The 27786-nt window shown below is 42.5% G+C and overlaps 1 protein-coding gene across 1 annotated transcript in view; it reads left to right on the top strand.

Annotated features, from left to right (window-relative positions):
• Nucleotides 1-26879, top strand: part of LOC102428095 (prolyl endopeptidase-like) — a gene marked incomplete at its 3' end in the record, with an annotated part of 36725 nt that extends 9846 nt beyond the window's left edge. Inside the window, exons 3-7 of the mRNA XM_006098005.3 lie at nucleotides 12216-12349; nucleotides 13419-13549; nucleotides 16644-16853; nucleotides 22094-22215; nucleotides 26640-26879. Of these exons, the coding sequence (XP_006098067.2) occupies nucleotides 12216-12349; nucleotides 13419-13549; nucleotides 16644-16853; nucleotides 22094-22215; nucleotides 26640-26879 (837 nt within the window). The remainder of the gene's footprint in view (nucleotides 1-12215; nucleotides 12350-13418; nucleotides 13550-16643; nucleotides 16854-22093; nucleotides 22216-26639) is intronic.
• Between the last annotated feature and the right edge of the window lie 907 nt (nucleotides 26880-27786).

The following is a 27786-nucleotide window of genomic DNA, read 5'->3' as shown; positions in this document are numbered from 1 at the left end:
TTTGAGCAGAATGTGGTGAATCTGCTTGGTGAAATCATATGTGCAGTTGTGAAAATGTTGGGTTATACAGGTTGCTAAGATGAAAAAGTGCTTCTGATAGAATAGTAAGTGGGAGGAGGATACAAGATTGCAGTGCTCCGAATGATTACAACTTTAAAAACGATCTTAGTAAAAATGATTCTAGGAGAATTTATGTGGAAATACAAACTAAAGAACAAAACTGAGATAAAGGGAACGCTCTGGTTTCAAAGCACTGTGGGTATCTACTCACTATTACATATTCTAGAAGTGTCTGAACGTAGAGAGATTTCACCGGTGTGAAGTGGGAAGTTTCAGCGTGAGGGGCCAGTGAGGGAGGATTGCAGTCATTCCAGTGCCTTGAGGACTGGATAGGCAGATCCAACAGGCAGTTACCCATACTACTCATTCAACAGGCATTTCCAGTGTGTCCTTTGCAGATCGTTGGAGGAAGTTTGTAGTGTCTTGTACCCCAATATTTTGCCACTGAGGTAATTTGAGCCTCCATTCTACTAATAACTAGACTGCCCCATTCCCCATCCGTGATATTAATATGTGGGTGGTTGACTTCCTAATTTTTAACTTCCTAAAATTCCCTCTAGTTTCCTGTCTCAAACAAGTGAGCGAACCCCAAAGCCCACACTCTGCCTTAGCTCTTTTTTCTTCCCTCAGTCGGTCTCCAGGCACCTTCAGGTGTGCCCTGTTCAGATCTTATTTCAGATCTTTCCCCGGGTCATCTCCCTCTCTCCCTCTGCCTGTCCACAAGCCACTCTGCATGCCCCTCAATGTACTCGTAGCTGGAGCCCCCCTCCTCTGTCACCGCTCCCAGTACCATCTCCCATCCATATAAGTCGTTCTCTTCATGATCAGCAGTGGCCCAGTGGCCAAATGCAGAGACTTTAAAATCGTCCTGTGATCTTCCCAGCGTAGATGATCACAGAGCCAGGGGAAACGTACGGACTTTTGTCTCTGCCCGCTCTCCTCTCGGGGCCTTACTTGGCGTTCCTCACGGAGGCGGAGGCGGCAGTTCACTGACAGGTCGCAGAGCGTCCGTCTGAGTATGTGTTTTCCTGGCCCCTCTGCCCACTGCCATGCATTCGGTCCACACTGCACCACCATTTGCTGTCCTTCTTGCCAGTGGTAAATTCTCTTGGCATCACTGGGCTTGTTTTGCAGCCCCAAGGTCCAGCTACCTCTTGTGGAGTCTCCCCATCTTACTATTTTTTTGTAGTTTCAGTTTCATAGTTGAATCTTCCAGAATTTGTTACTGAGTTACTGAAGGGGAGATACACAGAGAAGAGGAGAATAATACTTTTCAGAGGATAACTGCCTTAATTGTAACTAATTGCCAAGTCTGATTTTCACAGAAACTGTCCTGGGGCTTTGATGCAGGAGGGAACCAACTGTAGAATATCAGCTGCATATATGGCAGTGGTTCTCAACCTCGGCTGCACATGATTCTCATGGGAATCTTTTAAAAATCCCGATTTCTGGGCCTCGTCCTCCGGAAATTCTGTTTCTTTGTTACTAATGTTGTGGCCTCACCCCATAACAAAGAAACAATTTCCGGAGGATGAGGCCCAGAAATCGGGATTTTAAAAAGATTCCCAGGTGATTCTCATGTGCAGCCAAGGTTGAGAACCACTGATATATGGAATGACTAATTGTTTTTTTCTCCCTGTGAATGGCCCTGGGAAGAGTGAGAGTAGCAACAGCTTCATTGCCTTTGTGGGTCATGAGAGAAGAACTGATTTAGGGAATCAGCTAAAAACAAAACATTTGTTTTTGTTTATATTCATTCTTTCTAAAAATGTGAAATTACTATTTGTTTCAGAGAGGGCCAAGGAATACACAATATGGGTCTTCCTTCCTAGGACATTCTTTGCTCTCCCTTCCCAGATCCCATTTTGGCTGACTAGTTAGGGGTAGACCATGACACCTGCCGATAAGGGGCTAGGGCAGTGATGGCGAACCTATGGCGCGCGTGTCAGAGGTGACACGCGAACTCATTTTTTTGGTTGATTTATCTTTGTTAAATGGCATTTAAGTATATAAAATAAATATCAAAAATATAAATCTTTGTTTTACTATGGTTGCAAATATCAAAAAATTTCTATATGTGACATGGTACCAGAGTTAAGTTAGGATTTTTCAAAATGCTGACACGCCGAGCTCAAAAAGTTCGCCATCACTGGGCTAGGGAGAGGAGAAATCCTTGTCTTGCAGGGTAGGAAACCTGGAAATTTTTCCTTTCTCTTCCCCTGTCCCCACGCTGTTTCCTTCCTTGGCAGGGAAGGTTTAAATCTTAAAGGACTTCTGATCATCTGTAGGATGTTTAGGTAGCCTCAGATTTCTGTGTAGGTATTTCATGTCACTGTTTAGGGAGGTCAGCAGCTATTTTTCTGTGTCCTTCCTGACTATTATGAAATTTTGGTTTTTTGTTTGTTTCTTGCTTTTGTTTTCATTCTTTAAGGTCAGCCCTAAACGTGTGTAGCGTGAGGTGTTTCTGCTCAGTTCTGGCACCAGTGTGGCCTAGCTCTCCCTGCACAGTGTCTTCCCTAGGGGAACAGAGCCAGCGTGAGCGGAGCTCAGGGGAGTGAGGGGAGCAAGGATTTGTCTGTCCAGTTGCATTTACCCAAGGAGCCACTGTGCTGTCATCTGTAGAACCAGCCGGAGAAAGCTTGTTCCCAGGACTTCCATTACCGTGAAGTTCTAGTTCAATGTCTCTAAGCCAAAGACAGCAGATACAGCCTCGGGACTGAGGAATACATTCATTCAAAGTATAAATGGATGGTTCGGTGTATGATGTGCTCTGAAGACTTTCAGACAAGCTGTGAATATCTATTTTGTGAATAGTTCCTTCATCCTGTGAGCTCTGCAGGCATTTGGGATGATATTTCTGTTGGGAGGCAAGGTGAAGGAATAGAGGATTTGCCAGGTGGGACCAGAAGTCAGAGCACACAGATCGTAGCCCTTGGTCCTTCATATTCTTGTTCAGTGAGCATAGTAAGCAACGATACCTGGATGCATTTTCTTCATCTACAAAACGCATATAATCATACTCAGTTCATCTAGCTAAGGTGTTAAGGACACCCAGCTGAGTGAATGCATATAAAGATTCCTTTGCTGTACCCAGCGATGGTCTGTACAAACAAATAGTGCTGCTTGCTTACATGTATTGGGATATAGACCTTCAGGCTCTAGTCCTCCAATTGCTTCGTGAGAATGTTGAACTTTAAAGGCTTAATTTTCATCCATGAAACTAAGCAGGATTTTCCTTTTGAATTCTAGGGTTTTTTACAAAAAGACTTACATTCTGAGTACTGTTTTTTTGTGTGTGTTTTTTTAATGGACCTCTGACTTCTGAGTGTCGTTTCATTGTTCCCAGGAAGGATGACTAAACGAGGCCAGGAGTACCTTAAAGCTGTGTGGTAGCGTTACTTTTAATTGCTCCCTTCTGAACCCCATTGGCAAGGCTGTGAGACGCCCATTAAGGTTTCATTAAGGACCTGGGTCATCATCCCTTCTCTAGTGGAAGCGGGAAATGCTTTAGGTAAATATGTTACCCTGTATTATTTCAGTCTTCAAGATGTCTTGTCTGAGGTCTTAAATGTCTCACCAGCTCCACTGGAAATGTTTGGCCTTATTACGTTTGTAAACAGACATCTCAAATCCACAGTTGAAATCTGTGTTTAGGGAACAACTTATCTTTTGATCTGTGGATGAGATAATTGTCAAAAGTGTGAGGGAGGGCGTTACTGGTACTGGGCCAACTTTTTCTAAGCACTGCTTGCTTCTTCCTTTTTCTGTCTCCTTTGCTTGCCTTCTGCAACAAGGTTTTTGATATAAGCAATAGACACTGACTGTGGCCAGGTTAGGCTCACAGGGAATTTACGACAAGCAGAGGCGGCCAGCTCCTGGGACAGACTGACGGGGCCAGGCGTGGGACAGGCAGGGAGCAGGTAGTTTTAGGGCTGCAGGGCAGGAATTTCCACTTTTCACTCAGCACTGCGAATGGCATGAGTGATCTCCAGTCATTCAACCCTCTGCCACTTGTTCAAGTGACTGTGCCCCAGGGAGGGAGTTCCGATTGGCCGAGCTCCAGATGACTGCTCACTCCTTGGCTGTTCTGCTGGGAATAAGAAAAGATTTGGTAGAAGCCCCAAGGACCCTCTTTGCAGAGTTACCATCCTGCTAAGAAGGAATGACACCAGGGAAGGAGAGTGGATGCTGGCCACCCCACATGCAACAGTTCCACTGGTTTCATTCTCTCTTCCTTCTCTGTGTGTGCTTGGTCCCTCCCTCTGTTCCCCTGCCCTAAGTTTACATCTGTGCCCACTGAGAATTCAGTTAAATGGGAGAGAGGGCAGAAAAGAAGGAATACACTGTCATAGGCAAGACAGATGTGGCCATTGCCGACATGGCGTTCAGTACCAGCCGAGGAGGACCAGATGGCAGACGGGCAAGCCACTTAACCTTTGAGCTGCCAGAGGTCAGTGCCGCAAGGAGGCGGAGCCACATCTTAGCTAGAAGCTAGGTATCTGGCCTTTGCTCACCATCATTTTAGGAAAGCAGACCCTAAACCACCGACTTAATGCTGAAGTGCTGGTGTACATTTAGCATTGATATTTTCCCTGTAGGCAGCTGCTCAGCTTTGGTTTCAGTCACGTACCGTTTCTGAGAAATGCTGGTATCAGGTATGCATCTTTGGGAAGAGCTAACAATTAAAGAGCGAGATAACTCTGACTTCTCCCAGGCTCTTTCTTTTCCGTTCTTCCTCTATACTTAGGTCCCTGCAATCCACTCACCACCCCATTCCGCCATGTCCAGGGGAGGAAGCACTCGGGCCTAGAAATCACCTGGCTACTGTTAAGCATTTCCCAGCTCTACTCCTGGAGCATTTAATTTCGGTGGGAATCTCTGTTGCCCAAGCACCTCACCAGGTGATTCTTAAGGTCCAGAAAGCTTGGGAAACCTGCTCTAGAGAATGCTTAGACATGATCGGGGCCAGATAATAACACCTTTGATTATTATGAGGCCCACTTTCAAGGAGCTGAAGTTTTAGTAGACGCCTCAGTGTTTACAGCATCTTTGTAAATTAGGGGGTAAGGGGGTGGGCAGTGTTTGTGGCTCTTAATTTTTCTTCTTGGGGGAAACCAAGGCTTATGCCATAATAAAGGCATCCTGGACTCTTCTGTATAATATTGGTGCTCTGACCATTGGAATCAGATCTCTATCTAATCATACACAAGATTCTTTGGCGTGCCAGTTCTGACTGTAAAATCTACCTCTCTCTTTGGTTTTATCTCCTTTGACATTGTCCCTGTTTCGCATGCATTGCCACTGAGCTAGATGTTCAGTAGCTTCCTGAATTGTCTCCCTGCTTCCCGAATTTTCTTTCTACCCGTTCCCCCCAGCAACTAATGAGAACCCTTAGAGATTGTGGAACCTGTTTATCGTGGGAAGGCAATGGTATATAGTTATTAAATGAGCAGCTTTTAGCTATAGAAAGACAGGTTTGAGTCTTAGCTCTAGAATTTACTAGATGTGTGACGTTGGTCATGGTGTTCAACCTCTCTAGGTTTCAGTTTTCTGATTTATAATTTGGAGAAAACTGTGTGTGATTGTGGTGAAAATTAAGTGATAGTGTTTTTGAACGATGCAGCTCAGTGGTAGATACAAGTAAGTGCTTGCCATTGCATTTATTATTGAACAGTTCAAATAGCATGGACATTTTCTGTTGAATAATTGAGAGACCTCATCTGTTGAGCTATCTGAGGAAAATTCTTTTATTGCAATTTTGGGCTTTTTCCTCTACTCTCTTTCCTGGTTATTGCTCTGTTCAGATCTTCTTTCTTTTTGGATCAATTTAGTCATTTGTATTTCCTAGAAAATGGTCTGTATCATTGGGATTTTAAAATTTACTAGCACAGGTTATGCGTGGTATTCTTTAATTATAGAAACTTTACTCTCTCCCTGTCTGTAGTTATATTCTTTATTGTCTCTAATTTTGAGTTACCTGTCATGTCTATCCCCTTTTTTGATTAGTTTAGCCAGAGCTTTGGTAGAATGTGTGGAGTTTTTTCTTAAAAAAAAGCAGCACTTATTTCTAGGACTTATAAGTTATGCTCCTTTACTTTTCTCATTCATTATTTTTTTTTCTTCTGTTGCTTTAAAATTGTTTTGTTTGAACGTTTACTTCAATGTCACTCTTTCTCATTTACTGATAAAGTGCCTTTTTCGGGATTCCCCAGCCAACTTCTGGTCGAGTCCACCTCTCCCCGCCTGCTCATATCCAGCCAGCCTCTCCTTGCTCAGCACGACTCCTGCAAGAGCTGTATTAGTCAGGACTCGGTGAGCGGTGCCTGAATTCCGACCCAGCTCACACCAGCTCATATAAAAGCACTGTGAAGTGGCTCACAAAATTGATGACCATGGTGTATGTGTCTTTGAGCACAGCCTGATCCAGGAGTGCACGTGATATTTCTGGACACCTGTCTCTCTTTGTTTCTTAGGTCACCTGCTTTTCTCTGATGGTTTTATTTTCCAGCATCCTCCTGAGTGGTGGGGAAAGATCCAGTCCTGTGGCCCCAAACCTCATAAGGTGACATAACTTCCTATCTCCCAGTGTTTTATCTGTGGCCCCACAAAGCATCCTGGTTGCGTTGCCTGGGTTCACAACTACTTCATTGACTGCTGCCTATCGGCAAGAATTGAGGAAAGACTCTGCTTATGAAAATGAACAGGGCTTGCTTATATAAAAGATGTAGAAAGAAGTTATCATAGTTAGCATACAGGTATCAGTAACATTATGACAGATGGTGGTCCAAGTTACCCGATCCAGAAATGATAAAATCTGATTGAGAGAGAGGGTAAACCCCAAACTGTTTAGGGTATAACTAGCACTTCCTAGAGCCATCCCCTTTTTTTAAGGATACTGAGCGCCTCACTGGGACCAGAGGAAACGTCTCCATCACAGTGTGGTCACTGTCCGTCAGCACATGGCACATCCAGGCACCAACACGGTCTCCTGAGCCTGGCCCAGGGACACTCCTGGGTTCAGTGCTGTGGGACTCAGTCAGGTCAGCTACCCCATGAGTGTGGGAGTCACCATAACAAGCCTCTAAACGAGGGGTGGGAACGTCTGGCCCACGAAATCATTTGGTCTGGCCCTGCCAAGGCATTAGCGGTGAGTTAAACATTTGACCAAATTTAGCAGGCTGATTTTTAAGTGGGTAATTTTGAATGGCCCTCAAACGATGTTATAAATATCCAAATAGCCCTTGACAGAAAAAAAGGTTCCCCACCCCTGTTCTAGACCAACCGAGAGCCTCATCCTGCATGGGTGTCGAGGACCCTGGATCAGTCCCAGGTCTAGGGGAGGGGTGCACTGATGGCCAGCAGAGGTGACAGCCCCACTCTATCCGAGGGACTTCACAAACGTACCAAACAAAACCAGATGTCAACTCCGAATGTTTTTACCACACCCCATGAACTTCAATTCTTAGTGGTCTTTTTTGTTTTTCTATATATTCTCGTTCTAATTTGGATTCCTTCATTGATGCACAGGAATTATTTAAGAGAGGATGTGTATGTGTTTAACTTCTTCATGATTGGGTTTCTAGTTAGGTTTGGATTTGGGGTGCACCTCCCCTCCCTCCTGGCCGAGTTTCTGGTCAGTAGTATATACACTGAAGAACAGAGCTGGTGGGGCTCAAGTTCCAGCTTAGAATGAGCTCCCTGCTAGTGACGAGATTTGAGAACAAGGCTGAATCTCAGGTCAAAATGCAGGTTTCTGCTTCCTTCTGGTTGACAGAAGTAACTAGCCCCAGTGAGGGGACTGGTTTGCCCAGATGGGGACAGGCAAGAAGGTGGGAGACACCTGGTCTGCTAAGCATGTGCAGCTGGAAGCGCCGGGAGCTTCCCTTACCTGAGAGCAGGTGTTCTCAGAACGCAAACATGCTGGGGTTTTGAAGTTAAAAGACAAGCCCCATGAATTCCAGATTTCACAGATTAGATTTGGTATTTCTCCTCTTTGGAAATGAGTTGGGGGTTGGGGGTGGCCAGGGAGGGAAAGGCACCTCACTTGGTTGAGGTTAATGGCATTGCGGTCACAGTACTGTTTGGGCTTTAAGGATTCCTTTGTCTGGCGGACTGCTGATTTTTTAAAATATTCAATGAGAACTGGAAAATAAGGGGCACTCTTTTCTCTTTGAAGTAATGAGTCCTCATATTAGTCTGATAACATGCATTATTCCATTTATAGTCTCAGTTTCTAGGCATGTTTCCTAAAGCTGCTGCCTCTGACGGTCTGTTGGGCATGACCGACCTCCAGTTTTCTGTGTGGCTGCTCAGCCCTCCTGGCCCCGGGTCCTGCAGCCTCAGGGATGAGTTTTGCCACCTTTTGACTTTTTTTATGGGGTTATCCCTGCCCTTCCAGATCCTGCTAAACTTCCAGCAAAGGGGGGGGGGGGGGGGGTGGGACGCGGTGCAAGTGTGCTTCCCCTCTGGCCACCAGGACGTGTGGGATCCTGGTGCTCTGTCAGGCCATGTGTGACACCCACACTGCCTTTCTCAGAGCCCCCTGATAGTTGCTTAAACAGTCATCTCACACACACACACACACACACACACACTTGTAGTTTGCAGCAGTTGATGTAGATAGCACTATCCTAGCTTTTATTGGTATTTGGAGGTGGATGCTGGTGCCCGAGTTGGTCTTCTGCCTGGAGCTCCCTCCTGGTTGTCCTGACATGGCCTCTACTCCAGCCCGCCCCGCCTTATCCTGGAAGTAGTGTCTCCTTCATTTGTTCTCCTGTAGCACTTATTCTTATCCTTAATTCATCTTTGTAATTCCATGTTATATAGTCATGCTGGTGTGTGTGTGTGTGTGTGTGTGTGTAATGAGTAACTATGCATCATTTTTATTACATATGTAAGAATTGTACTTGTCAGAGGACTCGAGGTATTTTGTGGATTGAAATACAGGACACATGAGGACATCTTGAAAAAATTCTTCCTGAAGGCAGTTGGGGTAAAGGAATCTCCAGCTCCCACACCTTGCGACCCTCTGCTGAGGCACTTTGCATTTTTTTCCTTTAATGGTAAGAATTAAACTACATGAGGTCCACCCTCTTAAAATTTTATATGTACAATACAGTATCATTACCCATAGGCACAATATTGCACAGAGATCTCTGGAATTTACTCATCTTGCATAATGGAAACTTCCCTTTGCTTTGAAGTTTTCTAATGATATATGAACAGGATTTCTTTGTTTTGAGCAGCTTTTCTTGGGAAAATGTGTTCAGATTCATCCATAGCTATAGCATCTGAACTGTGATCCTTTTCAAAAGCCTCTAACATTTAGAGGCTTTGCTGCAGGTGTGGTTAATGGGCTCTCAGGTTTCGGTTCTTTTGATAACATCGTGAAGAGTGACTTCAGATGCTGAAACATCTGAGGAACGAAGAGCATTTTCGTTCTCCCCAGCCTGCTTCTTTATCATCATGTACTTCCTCCAGGTTCCTTCCTTTAACCTTTCCCCCAAATTTGTTCTAATTTTTAGACCAAGAAACCAGACGATTAAATCCATAAATGAGCAAGAAGGTATTTTCCTGGTTAAAATGCCAGGAATTTTATTGGCATTCTGTGGAACCCCAGCTTTCACAAAGCCCCTTTACAGAAAGTTTCCCACCACCTTCAGGACAAGGATTTGCCTGAGTTACAAAGCTGTTTACTGTGAAAGAACTTCAGACGTGGAGGAATTTGAACACTGTTTGGTTTTGCGTCTAGGTATTTGACTTGGAAGGGTGCAGTCCTTAAACGCTGCTCTGTTTAAAGTCATTGCCTAACACTTGTGGGTGGGAGGTGACAGAATTGGGTGTAATAATCCTAGAGTTATGTGGGTATTTGGTGGCATTGTTATACCTGGACTAACAGTTTTACGACCATTTTAAACGGGAAGAGCCATGTGTCTGCTTTAGCCGGCGATGGATTCTGTCGCAGCAGTTGTGATAGTGCCATGAGATGTGTCAGAGAAGCAGCGCAGAATTGAGACACGATCAGAGAACACAGTCCCTTGCCAAGGAAAACCCCCGGGCAATCTGTGACTCTTGGACTCACCATGTCCGCCTAGAGCCAGGCTGTCCTGCAGCCAGGAGAAGGCCTGGATGCAGCCTCATCCACACACAAACCAGAGGACGAGAAATGAAGTTTGTGGCGCCCTCCTCAGAGGGCAGGGTCAGGCCCTTCAGGGAAATAGCTATCAAAACTACACATTACCGTGCGCTGTGCCCATTTTCCCCATCTCACTCCCATTGTAATGGCCATTCCTGCTCCTCTTAGATACCAGCCAGTCCATGTGGCTTCTGCTCTCACGGAAGCTGGTCTTAGACTTGTCCCCCCTCCTTTCACAATCCCGGATTAGTGCTGAGGCACCCTGGGTTCTTACTAAATCCTCATTGGCGGTCCAGCACCCCAAGGGGCCTGTCCTGCCCAGCCCAAGCGGGAGAAAGTCAGAGGAGGCCCAGGCTGCCCCCCTGCTCCCCTGGGTGGGTCTGCTTTGTCTCCACATCCCACATCAGATGTGGAGTCAGCTCCGGTCACTGTTCAGCTTCAGTCACAATGTCTGGAATAAAGTAATTCAGAGCTGTTGCTAACTCACTGCATGACCTTGATCGGCGACTGACCACCTACCTCCATTGCCATGTCTGCCAGGTAGGCGTGGCTTTCCTTCCCCCATGAAATCGGGTAAGGCTCCTGCGAGTGCTTAGTAATCTCCAAAATGCTGCCTCTTGAGTGGCTTTGCAACTATGTATCCATTTTGTAACAAAAATCAAAAGCTACTTTCTAACTGCTTAGTTATCAACAGGGTATGCTTGGTTACAACTGGTCTGTTGTTGCAAAAAACTACTTTGGCAGGGTCCCCTGCCTTCCTGCAGGCTACCGCTTACTCTACGTATAAACCATGTATTATAGATATTCTCATTCAATGCCATTCATTTTCCAATTTTAAAAAATATTAGTGAAGTTGACAAGGTAGTAGGTCTTAGAAAGATAGTAAGTCAAAGACAAAATTGATAAAAATAGCACCTAGGTATCTCTAACCTTATATCTTTAACTCTGATGTTTGGGACCCCAGCTGCTGACTAAGCTGCCAGAGCCTCAGCACAGTGTGAGTGTGGTTTACTGGCCGTGTGTGATCTGAGCAGCCGTGTAGTGTGCTTGTTAAGAGCATGGATTCACAGGAGCCAGCTCTGCCATTGCCTCGCTGCATGATGCCGGGCAGCTTTTTAACCCTCTGAGACTCAGTTTCCCTATCCACAGGGGTGGGCCACTTAAAGAACTTCGATTATGAGATCCAAATGAGTTAATACTTGCCTGGTATGAAGTTTGTGCCTTGTAAATATTCGTTATTATTTATGGAGGGAAAATATGCTTTCACTGTTTCATTTTTTTAGTCTACCCCCTCCTCCAGTTCTGTGTAAGATTAAGGTATACAGCATAATGACTTGACTTATGCATATATTGTGAAATGATTACAACATTAAATTTTGTTAACATCTATCATCTGATATTGATAGAAAGAAAAAAATGTGTGATGAGAACTCAGGATTAACTCTCTTAACAACTTTTTTATATATATCATATAGCAGTGTTAACTATAGTCATCATATTGGACATTGCATCCTTGATACTTCTTATTTTATAACAGAAGTTTGTACCTTTGTCCACATTTATCCAATTCCCTCTTTCCCCCTCCCTCCCCACCTCCCTGCCTTTGGTAATCACAAATCTGATCTCTTTTCTATGAATGTTTGTGTGGGTGTTTTTTTTAGGTTTCACATATAAGTGAGACCATACAGTATTTGTCTTTCTCTGCTGACTCATTTCACTTAGCATAATGCACTCAAGGTCTCTCCATGTTGTCACAAATGGCAGAATTTCCTCCCTTTTGTGGCTGAGTAATATTTCACTGTACACACGTATTTATCACATTTTCTTTATCCATTCGATCCATCAGTGGACACTTAGGTCATTTCTATATCTTGGCTATTGTAAGTAATATCTCTTCAACATCTTTGGATCTAGTCCCAGAAGTGGAATTGCTGCATCTCTCTGATACAAGTTAAAGTATAACATGTCTCATGGTAAATTTTATATCTGACTTTCTCGGGCCATTTACCTTTTTCTGCAGGCTTTTGTGGAGGCCCAGAACAAGATCACTGTGCCGTTCCTGGAGCAGTGCCCCATCCGAGGTTTATACAAGGAGAGGATGACTGAGCTGTATGACTATCCCAAGTATAGTTGCCACTTCAAGAAAGGAAAGCGGTACGTGACGTTGCTTTCACTTAATTTTATTTCACTTTTCTCATTGAATGCGTTCTTAAATGTTAAAACAGGTTCTGAATAACTTACCAGTTTATCAAATTAATTCATTATAAAATGGATTCATTTCTGTGCTTAAATATGAGAATATTTTTTGGTCTGTTGTCCAAATTCTTAAAGTAAGGATTAAGAAATTTAGTAGATGTCCCTATAATTAAAAATAAATTTTAAAAAAACCAACAACTAACATAATCACACAAAAAAAAAAAACAAAGAAAGAAATTTAGTATAGATATGTCCGACGACGAAATCTAGAGTGTAAAAAACTATTGTTTTCTTATGGCTAGTAATTGGTGAGATGGCATGATTCATAAATAACAATGGAGATTTGTTTGCCTCTAAAATTAATTATCTTTGGTTTATACTACTTGAAAAGATTTTATTATATGCACTTCTATCCAAAAATGAAAATTGTCCAGGAAGTAGAACCTAATAATTTGCTTCCCTTGTTTTCTTACACTCACTCAAACATATTCTCTAGTTAGGTTTTTAAGCCTCATTGGAAGTATCATCAATAATTTAGTATCCCCTTTCTCCCCAAGGATCAGCAAAGTGGATCTGCATGCCAAGCCCTGCCCACCACCTGCTTTTATAAATGAGGTTTAAATGGCACACAATCATGTCCATTCATTTATATATTGTCCATGGCTGCTTCTGTACAACTCACAGTTGTGTAGTAGCAGCAGAGATGTGTGGCCACAAAGCCTGAAATATTTTCAGTCTTGCCCTTTACAGAAAAGGTTTGCCGACCCCTACCCAGCTGCCTTTTATTTAGCAAATAAAAGTCTTTGTCTCTGCTTAGTTAAGGTGCAGGATTTGAATATTTAAAGCAATTCAGGGGAGATGGTGGGACCTATAACCTAGTCCCCATGTCCCATTTGCTGCTGTACCTGTGTGTGTGTGTGTGTGTGTGTGTGTGTGTGTGTGTGTGTGTGTTTTGCTTATGTGCATTTGGTTTTACTCCGCAAATAGGAAACTCCACAGCTAAATAAAGACTGTCTCTGTCCCGCAGGTATTTCTATTTTTACAATACAGGTTTGCAGAACCAGCGAGTATTATATGTACAGGATTCCTTAGAGGGTGAAGCCAGAGTGTTCCTAGACCCCAACGTACTCTCCGATGATGGCACCGTGGCGCTTCGAGGTGAGTGCTCCACAGCCAGGCCCCGGGAGTCCCAGGCCCCCACGCCAAGCTCTGTGTTGGAGCAGTCACCTCACCTCGGAAATACCAGACAGAGCGTGGACCCTGTTGCAGAACAGATGCACACGCAATGTCAGGAGAGCTATTTTTGCACAGTATGTTTAGAACACGTGAGTAATCACGTGTCCTTCTGATGGCATGAAGCAGATCTGGAGAATACTTGTCACTGGCCTCAAATTAACGCCTAGGGCTTCTGAGACCCTGAAGTATCTTCATCATTTCCCATAATATCCCTGAGAACTATCTGTGATTAGAAACACAGTCCTCTTCTATAAGAAATTTAAGCTATACAAAGAATGTTTCAACTATAAATATAAAATAGGAAGGACTATTTACGAGATCCCTTTCCTTGCGGGGGGGCGGGGTGGGGGAACTGATTAAGAGTTTTAAAATTTAGATAATTGTCAGTATGTTAGAATTAAAAGTAAAAACATACAAGCTTGTAAAATTGGACAGCTTGGTACCCTGACCTCTAAAGATGCAAGTTTAAAAACTGAGTAAGTTTAGCCTACAGTTGCTATATGTCTCCTAAATAATCCTGTCCCGAAAATAACCTCCTCCACAGGCCATAACGATTATCCCCGGTTTGTGCCATAAACACTAGTCCTAGGGTCAGGAAGTTTGTGGTTCTATGATTTAATAACTGTATCCTCTGAGAACCACATCTTGGTAGCATTATAGATGTTTTTAGTGCAGTTGGCTCATCTTCTGTAGCATCTTCTGTTTTATTAAGAAAGCACAGTTGTAGGTTCAGTCCTACAGAATTGAGCAGTTGGAACACTGAAGTCCTATAATCAGTTAGGTGGGAATTAAACAGATCTGGGCAAGGACCCTTAGAATAAAATAAAAATGCCCTTGACCAAAATTGCCCTTACAATAAAAATAAAGGCATTCAGTCATTTAGTGGTTCCCTCTCCTCTACAAATGGGCTGTGAATGTAAATGATGATTCTTTACTAACTGGAATTGAAAGTAATAAGATGCCAGCCAGCTTAATAAGAGTATTCTTCCATGAATTGGAACTTGGAGTTAAAAGAACTTATTAATATAGTAGTTCTGTGCAATAATGTACCCTGTGTAGGATTCATTTAGTTTTAGCAAAGGTCTGTCTTGCAACTCATCCAGAAAGACTTCATTATAACAGAGTCTCACTTCTCACTTTGATAATTCATCCTAGTAACTTTTTTATGGAATTGTTGCCATCTTCATGTCCGGATGGATGGAAAGGAAAATTCAACATGGGACCTGGATTGGGTGTTTGACAGTGGTATTATAGGGAAATTACAGTATGGGAGGTAAACATTCAGATTCTTTTGATAGTATATACATTTTTTTTAAAATGTATTTTGATTGATTTCAGAGAGGAAGGGAGAGGGAGAGATAGAAACATCAAAGATGAGAATCATTGATCATCTGTCTCCTGCACACCCCCCACTGGGGATCAAGTCTGCAACCTGGGCATGTGCCCTTGACCAGAATCGAACCCGGGACCCTTCAGTCTGCAGGTAGATGCTCTGTGGATTAAGTGTCAGCCTGCTGACTGAAGGTGTATGGGTTCAATTTTGGTCAAGGGCATGCACCTCAGTTGCAGGCTCGTGTGGGAGGCAACAGTTGATGTGCCTCTCTCACATCGATGTTTCTCTCTGTCTCTCCCCTCTCCTCCACTCTCTCTAGAAATCAATGGAAAAACTACATTGGGTGAGGATTAACAAAAATAAAATTAATATAATTTGAATTCAAAATTTTTATTTGGAATTTTTCTGAAAATTTTCTAATTCTATATAGCTAATTCAAACACTACAATGTTATATAGAGTGGAAAGTGAATATTTTCTCCCCATCATCTTCTAGATTCTTTTCTGCAATTACATACTTATGAGCCTGGATATTTTATAGGAATTGTAAGTGAGTAATAAGTAGGCTTTTTGAGGTTTTAGACATATTTCCCATTAATAGAGGTCTCATGTAAAAATAGTAGAAAACCTCTGAAAATAGTTGGGTTTCTTAGAATAATTTCCACAAGCCCCCTCCCCCCCCCCCCCCCAGGTAAAGTTCAGCAAACATCCTAAGAGGAAATTTCTGGTGTTGGTGTCTGGTACCAAATGCTGTACCATAATGATAATTCACAATGATGAAAGCTGCTATATTTGTCAGGAAACATTCCATGGTGATGACAATGATCTATCTCTCTTGTCCCTAAAGAACTGGACAGTAGAGTAGTCCATAGATGGTGTTGCTTTTCTTCCTTTTCCACAGTCACTTTTGGTATGTGGACCGCGTGAGATCCTTCATTGCAAACCCTCAGGCCTTATTTGCCTGGGTGGTGGTGTTCGGATGGTATGGGCGATAATCCTTGAGTGCCAGTAATGCTCAGAAAACGGGGTTGTAAAGAATGAACTCAGATAGTTGGAATCCATTCCAAAAATTACCTAATGACTCCAATTTAGTTCTGTTTCATGGCGTGTGTCCTAATTCAGTCATTACTCCAAAGGCAGTTTCCTTGTTCCTTACTTGTTCCCTTTGCAGGGGTTCTCAACCTTCTGGCCCTTTAAATACAGTTCCTCATGTTGTGACCCAACCATAAAATTATTTTCGTTGCTACTTCATAACTGTAATGTTGCTACTGTTATGAGTGTAATGTGAATATCTGATATGCAGGATGGTCTTAGGCGACCCCTGTGAAAGGGTCGTTCGACCGCCAAAGGGGTTGCGACCCACAGGTTGAGAACCGCTGCTTTAGAGTGTAAATAAAATGTGCTGAAAATCCAAGATGAGCTCTGCTTTTAACTGATAGAAATTAAAAAATGGAAGCATCTTAGTGGGCATAGAATCCAACACTTCATGTTAGAGATGAAGAAATGAAGACTTGCTTAAGGTCATAAGGCAAATGCCTGTAAGACATGGGCTTGGCCCTCAGAGTTCCTCACTACCACAGTCTGCCTCCGTGTACGACAGAGAGCGTTGTGGGGCAGCGCAGGGCAGTGAGCAGGGCCAGGCACTGTGTCCCCGTCACTGTTTGATTTCTCCTGTGTTCCATAGGCTATGCATTCAGTGAAGACGGTGAATATTTTGCCTACGGTCTGAGTGCCAGTGGCTCCGACTGGGTGACAATCAAGTTTATGAAAGTCGATGGTGCTAAAGAGCTTCCAGATGTGCTCGAAAGAGTCAAGTTCAGCTGTATGGCCTGGACCCATGATGGGAAGGGAATGTTCTACAACTCTTACCCCCAACAAGACGGAAAAAGTGATGGTACGTTAAGACTTCAGGTGAAAGCACCTTTTTTTATGAAATAGAAGTGTGACTCCCATAACTTTAAAAGAAAAACTAATCCCTAACAGTTTGGTCTAGAGCAAGCATGTCAAACTTGCGGCCCACAGCGAATATTTTTGGGGCCCAGCCAATATAACGGTATGTAAGAAATGTTTTAATAAAAATTCCGTAACTTAATTTTTACAATATCCTGTTATACATAATCTATCTATATATATATAAGGCTAAGTGACCGACCGTCCGTCCGACCCACTGACTGACCAGCTGGTACATATGATGCGCACTGGCAATTTAAAAATAAACATTGACTCACGCTTGTGTGATTCATGTAAAGCTCTCGCTGGCACCAATCCCATGCGTGTTTTGATCTGTCATTGTCGATCGTGAATTTAGTTGTTTTAGTTGACATTCAACATGAACCACATCGTGATTTATTCATCAACCATCTGACTGGCCAGTACATATGATGCGAAATGGCAATTTAAAAATAAACGTTGACTCGCACATGTGTGATACATATAAAGTTCTCGCTGGCACCAATCGCACGCATGTTTTAATTTTATAATGCTATATTATATATACTATTGATGTAATTTTTTGCAGTAACGTAATTACTGTATGAATCTTCTAATTAATTTACTTTCAATGTGCATGAATTCGTGCACCGGGCCTCTGGTCCTATCTAATAAAAGAGTAATATGTAAATTAACCATCACTCCATGACAAAGATGGCGGCACCCATAGTGGCTGGGACGGGACGCTGGCAGTGTTGCCCTGGCAATGCGAGCCCAGCGTCTGCACACCGGCAGCGTGATGGGAGGGGAGGGGCCGCGGCGCGAGGGACGCTGGCGTCGTTGCAGGCCAGGCTGAGGGGACCCCCCCCCCCCCCCCCCGCACGAATTTCGTGCACCGGGCCTCTAGTTATTAATAATGAACTACAACGTTCACTAATGACTGATTACTATAATCGTGTTGCATTCATTTCCCTTACGTGCCTTATGTGCAGGCGCACCATTTGTCTCCACTAATACTAGCAGCAGATATTTTAGCAACCGATTGCCATGTCATTAGTCTTGGACTGACTTGTTTGGTGTGCACAACAGGAAATATTTTGCTTTCGGAGAACAAGAAAAATAGGTTTATTTGCATTACACTTATTAAGTTGCGTAGTTATTCAGTGCCTGGTAAGTTAATGTTCAAGAAAAAATATTAATTTTTATTAAAATGTTCTATTACTTTATGTTAATGATTATTCATTTATTTCAGCCCTTTGTGTTCAGCATGTCTATTGAAATAAACCTACATTTCTATGAAAATGGAAGTTTTTCTTTGCGGCCCACATAAACTTAAACCGTGTTTATTTGGCCTGTGTTAGCCTTGGAGTTTGACATGCTTAGTCTAGAGCCAGGATTCCTCAAAGAATGTTGTACCATGTAACTTTGTTGTATAAGAGATCACCCCAAACCTCAGTGATTTAGAATAATGACCATTTATTTCGCTTGAGTCTATGGGTTGTCCAGGCAGTTCTTCTGGGCTTAGCTGAGTTCATGATGTGTCTGTCTGTGGTCAGCTGCAGGTCAGTTGGCTTGACTCTTACATGTCTGGGGCCTCAGCTCTGGTCCATGTGGTCTCTCATCCTCTAGCAGGCTAATTTGCATGGAAGCTCAGCAGGATTCCAAGAGGGAGAGCTGAAAGGCACAACTTCGTAGATGCCTGGGCTTGCTACTGTCATACTGTCACTTCCCTGCATTCTGTTTACCATCCCCTATTCAAGGGGATACTGGGGACTGTGAAATAGTGAGGCCACTATTCCAGTCAGTCTTTCACAAATGTGTTCTATGTCCCAGGGGGTTCATGGAGAAGATGGATTTTTTTCATAAAACTAACTTATTTAATGATGTTGAGTGATTATAAAATTTTTCTGCTGCAATCATCATTGATCTTTTCCCTGGTCAGAAGTTACAGTCCCCTGTTGGCTACATTTATCTTGACACTTTTCTTCTTGTTAACTTCCCATACACATCTATTCTTCTCCTCTTCAGTTTCACAAAGATCCTGTTGTGTTCAGTGGTCCCTCTTTCTTTCCCCCTTCACTCCTCATCTTCCCAGACAGGAAGGGTCCTGTACCTTATACCTTGCTGGTACAAGCTGTCAGCAACAGTGTCTTTATGCCACTCTATATTCCACTCGAGGTATAGCGTTCTCATGTTTCTTGGCTGGTCTTGACGGGTGGGTTTTACGGTCCCTTTGTTAGAGATGTGGAGCTGGGATGCAGAGTCTCGGGCACCTTTTTCAGAGCCTGGGCCTGGCAAGTGCTTTCTACCGCACATGTTGTCCCCTTATCATGACCTGCTGTATCTTTAGTGATACTCTCCTTTCTGTCTCCCGCCTCCCCCTCCCAGTTGAATTGGGAATAAGGCTGTAACACTTTTCATCTCTTTTGGCTATGTTTACCGTCTGCTGCCTTTGATTATACTACTCATTACCTTTCTTCGAATTCACCAGGGATCTACAAGAGGAGCTAAGAGGTTTTTAAATCAAGAATGTTGGCTAAAGAAAGACCTCTGTGTCTGTATTGAGAGTGCCAGTGGGTTAGAAATTGTTGGCTATTTCCAAGTTCTGGGAGATCAAAAAAGCATATAACTGGCCATTTCTTGTTAGAGAATAATGTTATGAAGTTAACTTGTGAAAAACATGAAAATTTTCAGTTACCCTCCACTTTTAGTGGCAACCATAGTAATTGCAATTGAACTAAGAAAGCCAGTACCTCCCAGCTGTCAGTTGCTGGCCTCTTGTCCAGAGAACCTCAGCAGCCACTTAGGGTGAGTGCTGGAGCCCGTGCAGAAAAGCTGAGTGGTTCTGACTGTGCACTTCTTACCAGTGTTCCCAGAAAGCCCTGGGAAAGTCACCAAGTGCTCTAAGGTGGTGTTGTTTTTTTCATTAAATTTGCTGGGGTGACATTGGGTAATAGGATCATAGAGCTTTCAAGTGTACATTTCTATGACATAAGATCTGAATATTGCACTGTGCGTCGTGGTATTATCTTTTTCTTCATTGTTCTGAAAGCTTGGTACCTTTTCAGAATAAAGTAAAAATAGTTCAATCTTACAACAGCCTCAAAAAATCAGCAGATATGTGTGAATTACTTCCAGATGATACTCAACTGATTCTTAACTTCTTTTTTTTTAATAGTTCGCTTTTAGAGTCGTTTTAAGTTCACAGCAAAATTGAGCACAAGGTACAGAGATTTCCCAAACATCCCCTGCCCCCACACATGCATAGCCTCCCCCATTATCAGCATCTCCACCACAGTGGTACAGTTGATGAGCCTACATGGACACATCATAATCACCCCAAATCAATCATTTACATTAGACTTCAGGTTATGGTGTACATTCCAGGGGTTCACACAAATGTGTAACGATAAGTATCCACCATTGTGGTATTATACCAGGGTAGTTTCACTTGCCTGATAATCCTCTGTTCCACCTCTTTATCCTCCCTCCTTCCCTCCTAACCCCTGGCAACCACTGATCTTACCATCTCTGTAGTTTTGCCTTTTCCAGAATGCCTTTAGTTGACATCGACTATCTACCCTTTTCAGATTGGCTTCTTTCACTTAGTCGTATGCATTTAAGATTGCTCCATGTCTTTTCATCGTTTGATAGTTTATTTCTTTTTAGTGCTTAATAATATTCTATTGTCTAGATGTAGCACAGTTTATTTATGCGCTCACCTAAAACATCTTGGTTGCTTCCAAGTTTTGGCAGTTATGAATAAAGCAGTTATAAACATTGGTGTGCAGGTTTTTGCATCAACATAAATAAGTTTTCACCTCCTTTGGGTAAATACCAAGGAGTGTGATTATTGCATCATGTGGTAGAGGTATGTTTAGGTTTGGAAGAAACTGCCGAACTGTCTTGCAAAGTGGCTGTGCCATCTTGCATTCCCACCAGCAATGAATGAGAGTTTCTATTGCTCCACATCCTCATCAGCATTTGGTGTCATCCATGCTCTGGATTGTGGCCATTCTGATAATGGTATCTCGGTTTTATTTGCATTTTCTTGATGACCTATGATATGTGGAACATCTTTGCATATGCTTATTTGCCATCTCTACTGTCTGTTAAGGTCTTTGGCCCATTTTTTTAATCAGGTGGTTTTTCCCCTCATTGTTGAGTTTTAGTAATTCTCTGTGTATTTGGGATGACAGTCCTTTATCAGATATGTTTTTGCAAATATTTTCTCCCACTTTGTGGCTTGTCTTTTCATTTCCTTGACAGTATCTTTCACAGAGCAGATGGCTCTAATTTGAATGAAGTTCAGCTTCTCAGTTCTTTCTTTCATGAATTGTGCCTTTGGTGTTGTATCCAAAAAGTCACCACCAAATCCACAGTCACCTAGGTGTCTCCTGTGTTGTCTTCTAGGACATTTATAGTTTTGCATGTAGAGTTAAGGCTGTGGTCCATTTTGAGTCCATGTTTGTGAAGTGTGTCCGGTCTGTGTGTAGATTGTTTTACATGTGGAGATCCACTGTTTGTTGAAAAAAATGATCTTTTCTCTATTGTATAACTGTTGCTCTTTTAGCAAAGATCAGTTGACTGTATTATGTGGGTCTGTTTCTGGGCTGTCTACTCTATTCCATTGATCTGTTTGTCTGTTTTTGCCAATGGCACCAATGTCTTGATTACTTACAGTAAGTCTTGAAGTCAGATAATGTCAGTCCTCCAATATTGTGTTGGCTGTTGTTTTGTTTTTGCTTCTCCACATAAACTTTAGAATCAGTTTGTCAATATCCACAAAATAACTTGCTGGGATTTTGACTGGGATTGGATCGAATCTAAAGGTCAAGTTGAGAAGAACTGACAATATTGAGTCTTCCTGACCACGAACATGAAGTATCTCCCCATTTATTTAGCTCTTCTTTGATTTCTTTCATCAGAGTTTTTATAGTTTTCCTCCTCTAGATCTCATACATATTTTGTTAGATTTATACCTAGGTATTCCTTTGGGGGTACTAATGTAAGTGGTATTGTGTGTTTAGTTTGAAATTCCATTTGCTCATTGCTGGTATATAGAAAAACGATTAATTTTTATGTAATAACCTCATATCCTACAACCAGATACGTGACTTGGATTCTAGCATAGTACAGAGTGGGTGGAATAGGTTCTCTTAAAATTGCACACTGCGTTTCAGTCTACATTGTTAACTCTTCCAGGCACAGAGACGTCCAGCAACCTCCACCAGAAGCTCTGCTACCATGTCTTGGGGACTGATCAGTCAGAAGATATTTTGTGTGCTGAGTTTCCTGATGAGCCCAAATGGATGGGTGGAGCTGAGGTATTGTACTGTTGTGAAATTTTACCCAAAAAGACCATGTCCCATGGATTGTATATGTAAATATCCTTGTTTCGTGATGACCTTTATGAGTGGTAGAAGTCCTTTGAGGGACTAGTCTTTTTATTAAAAATATTGGCATTCAAAATTATTCTTAATAATGAAGTTGATGATAAACCTTTTAACAACATAAAAATCTTAATACAAAAAGTTATGCATGCTTATGGTAAAAAATGCATAAGTACAGAATAACGTAAAGTGAAACATGAACATTGTGAAACTCGGAATCCTCCTTAGAGGTGAGGAGAGTATCCTTCTAAACATTTTCCTTTCATATGCAAATGAGAATGTAGAGAGTGTGTGTTTTCCTGTTTGACACAGTTGTGCTCTTTGTGTAGAAGGTTTACTTGTTTTTACACTAAAATATGTATTCTTTAGATATCTTCCTGTTTTATTTTTTTAATGTGTTTTTATTGATTTCAGAGAGAGAGATAGAAACATCAATGATGAGAGAGAATCATTGATCGGCTGCCTCCTGCACAACCCCTACTGGGGATTGAGCCTGAAACCCGGACATGTGCCCCTGACCAGGAATCAAACCGGGGACCTCCTTGTGCATGGTGTCCGCGCTCAAACCTCTGAGCCACGCCAGCTGGGCGATACCTTCCCATCTTATAGATAGATAGTTCATACATTCCTTGGGGATCTTGATAATAACCAACCTCTATTGAAGTGATACATATTTGAAGTTACTGGCCTAGATTTTATTCTGTATCTTGATAATCAATTGAAAAAGCTTAGAGTTGCTTAGATTAAGAATTTACTGTTGTGAGTTGACTTATGGGGACTAAGAAATATTTTTTTTAAAGAAAGAAAAACAGGCCTGGCCAAGTGGCTCAGTTGGTTGGGGCATCATCCCGTATACCAAAAGGTTTGGAGTTCGATTTCTGGTCAGGGCACATACCGAGGTTGCGGGTTCAATGACCTTGTAGGGCACATATGGGAGGCAATTGATTGATGTTTCTCTTTCACATTGATGTTTCTCTGTCTCTCTTTCTCTAAAATCAATAAACATATCCTCAGGTAAGGATTTTTAAAAAAAGAAAGAAAAACATTCTGAATATTTTAATACAAGTAGACTATCATTCCATTTTTAAGTAGGAAAGAGGAATCCACTAGGAACATTTTAGCTCATTGAGCCATTTAGCTCTTCTCTGAGAGATGATTAAAAATTTGGTAAGAAAAGGACATTTTAAATTTGAACTTTGCTCATGGGTCTGATTCATTGGGGTCAAGAGTAGGAACCCATGGTATTTTAGTTCATGTGCGTTGATATACCTTATTCCAAATTGTCCCTTTATTTCTTTATTTTGTTTCTCTAGACTAAGGCTTGTCACACTTTTGCCCTTAGGCCAAATCTGACCTTCTGCTAGTTTTTGTAAATAAACTTTTATTGGAACAGCACATCCCTTTGTTTACGTAGTGTCTGTGACTACAGTCAACCTCCAACACCAGAGTTCAGTAGTTGCCACAGAAGGCCACAAGGCTCACAAAGGTTTATAGGAAAACTTTGCCAGACTTTAATACACTGTGTTAAAAATGAATCTATAGGACTTATATTTTATTACCTGAAACTGTGCCCTTTTTTCATGCTTTTTCTTTTCTACCTAATTCCCCACCCTACAAGCTTTGCTTGTATAGTTACTATTGCCATATTTCTCACATATTTGTTTTTAATGGCTCTTCTGACTCTATTTGTATGTTTTTACTAAATTTTCTTCTTGTAACAGCTTTTCCTCATACCTAAGGCTTCTGCTTACTATGGATATGTATTTATTTAAAAAATAGTATAGATTTTAACTTTATCTGAGTGAAACAATTAGGGAGACAAAATATGCTACCAAAACAACCTAAAAACATTAAGTCATGTATTTTTCTTTATCTTTATTTGGGGGGAAACCTAAAATAACATATTTTAGTAATCAAATTTTATTCCTCTGGGCTCATCATAAATTCAAAAACATGCTGTTGTGGAGAAATTTTTTCCTTCCAGGCTAATAATTTCATCGAACCAGGCCTGTTTTAATCAAAGTAAAATTATTTGGTTGATACAATAACAGGAACACTAAAATTAAATGCCTGAATATCAGTATATTTTAGCAAATTGGTGTAAAAGAAAACATTTTAACTGGAATACATGCAACTCTGGTTGCTCAGATCTCTTTGTTAGCACTTGGTTGAAGGAACTAGTTTTTGTTCAATACTTTTTTGAAATCATGATAAATATACATAAAATAAAGCTTACTAGTTTATTCATTGTATGTATAATGTGGCAATAAGTATGTTAACACTGTGTGCAACCATCAGCACTATTCACCTCCAGGACTTTCTTCATCTTGCAAAATTGAAACTGTTCCCATTAAGCAATAAATCCCCACCCTCCTCCTCTCTGATCCCTGGTAACCACCTGCTCCTTTCTGTCTCTGTGTATTTGACTACTCTAGGTGTCTCATATAAATGTCGTCATAGAGTCTTTGTCCTTTTGTGTCTGGCTATGTCACTTAGCATGATATTAAGGTTTGTCCATGTCATAGCATATGTCAGAATTCCCTCCTTTTTAAAGTTGGATAATATTTCATCAGTGTATGCACCACATTTTGTTGATGCATTCATTCGTCGATGGACATGTGAATTGTTCCAGTAGCATTGTTATAAATAATGCTGCTATGAGCAGCAGTTTCTAAAAATAACAGGGGCGATACATCATATAAACATTTAACATCTGTATATTCCATTCTACTAGCTAGACAACTGAAAAGAAAACCAGATTTAAGTAGTTCAGTGATCCTTCTAGCATTCATTCAATAGATGTTCACTCTACATAACTTGACTAATGAAGTCTTTGCCACAACCTTGAGAAGCAGTGATCAATCCCATTGCATGGACAAAATAGGATACCTGCCAGGGCGGTTACCATGCAAGTCCGTGGCTGGAACTGCCTGCTGGGTATGTCCGGCCTCTATCTTCTTAACACCCATGTGCTCTGTGTCTCTGCCCAGAGGAAGAGGTCACACAAAACGACAGCAATGACTGTTTAAAGAATGGCAGTAAGTGAGGAGATGCATCTTTACTGAACAAAAATAATAAATGAAGTTGTTGTTTTTTTAAAAAAAAATGCTACAGGGACAAAGTGGGACCTGAGGGACTTGATATTGGATCAGGGCCCTAATCAGTGAATAGTGTGAAGAAAGTCTGTAAGACTTAGGCAGGTCAGGCTGACGTAGGTGAGTGTCCCCATCCTCCCTCACCTGCTGTGTGTGATCATTCTGAGCTGAGAGGACCTTCTTGCTGCAGAGAGGATCTCTCTGTCATTTCAACATGAACACTGTAGTTCTGTAGGTATAAGCCTTCAGAAGCCTGAGGCCCCTCCTAAATTGATGATCCAGTTCCAGGTCGGAAAAATCTAAAGGAAAAAAAAAATATTGATGTGGGAGTTTCTTATACCTGGCAAAGGAGTGTGATAAAGCCAGGGGAATCCAAGAGGCTGGTGTGCTGTTGACTGTCTAGACCAGCGTCACCCATGATTGGTGTACCGATGAGCAATCAGGACATGGGTTGGAAATGAAGCAAACAGTTTCTTAACAGCCTTTATTTAGTGACCCACATCCTAGAGAAAAGCAGTAGTCCTTTACATAACCATGCACCAAATACGTGTGTCGCAATTGCTGCTTCTATTTTTCAGGCAGTTGCTTTTAGGATCATTTTGAACCTGGTATTTCATGAACACATTTAACAGTATCTCTGAGTGGAGAGCCCGTGTTACAGTGATGGTGGTGTACTGCAGCAGGAATCAGGAGAATTTTATTCTAGTCCAGCCGTGGGCAAACTACGGCCCGCGGGCCGGATCCGGCCCGTTTGAAATGAATAAAACTAAAAAAAAAAAGACCGTACCCTTTTATGTAATGATGTTTACTTTGAATTTATATTAGTTCACACAAACACTCCATCCATGCTTTTGTTCCGGCCCTCCGGTCCAGTTTAAGAACCCATTGTGGCCCTCGAGTCAAAAAGTTTGCTCACCCCTGTTCTAGTCCTACCTGGTGGCCGTAGGCAAATCACCTTATCCCTCCGGGGATTTTCAGCTCTGAAAGGCTGTGATGAGAGGATATATCACAGCATCTCATAGACCCTGCAGCAGGCTTCTGGGGTGAGAACGTAGCTGCTGGATTTGAGATCACTGGGATGTGGAGTGCCGGTGTTGTGGGTGCAGTGTGAGGCGCTCATGGGTGGGGGCCGAGTGTGTGGGTGTCTGTGATTCTCCGGCTTGCTGCCGCCCTCCTCCCTTTGGCTGTTGCAATCAGGCTCACCGGGGACTTCCCTTGGTGTCCTAGTTGCTGTCTCCTCATGACTCAGCTCCTCTGTCACAGATGTCTCCCGCTTTCCTGCATTGGACAGGTCTTTGTGACCTTAGGCAAGTCTCTAAGCTACGTTGTCAGGAGGCAGCCTTACTCTTCCCATTGATGCTGATGACCCATCTCTCCCCAGGACGACCACCTTCCACCTGGCAGAACCCATGGCTTTCAGGCCATTTTTGGCTAAAGTTCCGTTGCAGTCCAAAACCAGATATCAACTCCAGTTTACATGCTGCTGCCCTCTCCCCAGCTCAGGTTTGAGGAGCACATGGGATAGGGACTATTTAATTCTTCCCCTTGTTTGTTTATCAGTTTGGTTGTTTTGCCATACAAAGATGTGGATATGAATAGTCATAGCAACCAAACTGGATATAACCCAGATGTCCACTAAAAGGCACTTGAGTGAACAAATTGTGGTATATCTCTGCAATGGAATACTGCTCAGCAATAAAAAGGAATGGCCTGTTTACATACCTAACAACATGTGGATAAATCTCAAAATAATTATTAATGCTCAGTGGAAGAAGCTGGGAGAGAAAGTACACAGTGTCAGATTCCATTTATATAAAACTCTAGAAAATGCAAACTAGTATACAGTGACGTGGACAGATCAGTGGTTGCTTGGGGACTGGCAGGGAGGGAAGATGAAGGGACAGGCAGAAACTCGGGGGTGATGAGACTGGAACTTGGAAATGACGTTTTACAGGTGGGGCCATCCTGAGCAATGGCCGGACCCCCATGCCTCCCTCCCCTCTGGAATTCGCCCGGGCTTTTGGTCTTCAGTGTCCATGCAGGGAGGAGGCGGCAGAGAAGGGGGACAGAATTTTTGCTCATCGGGAGCTGTTTGTTGATTGATTCTGGTTGCTCAGCAGTCCACCAGCTCTTTGGCTTCCTTTAGTAGTGAGATTCCCTCAATTCTGGGAACCCCTGCGCTTTGCTGTTCCCTGATGCGGGTTATAAACTCTCTGGTGGACCTTTCTGTGCTTGTCCCTCTGAGCTTCTGCTCCCAGTCGGGCTCCCCTGAGAGTTGTGCCTCTCGGGCCCCTCCTGCCCCCGCCCCCTCCCTTTTCAGCAGGGACCTTTCAGATGACGAGGCCAGCTACCTTGTCGGTGCCTCTTGGTCCAGGGGAAGCCACATCCGTGGGTTCTCCATGGAAATGCA

The sequence above is a fragment of the Myotis lucifugus genome, unplaced genomic scaffold (genome assembly GCF_000147115.1).
Source record: "Myotis lucifugus unplaced genomic scaffold, Myoluc2.0 scaffold_216, whole genome shotgun sequence".
NCBI classification, from domain to species: domain Eukaryota; kingdom Metazoa; phylum Chordata; class Mammalia; order Chiroptera; family Vespertilionidae; genus Myotis; species Myotis lucifugus.
Note: the sequence above shows the minus strand (reverse complement) of the source record. Positions and strands in the feature narration are given on the sequence as shown.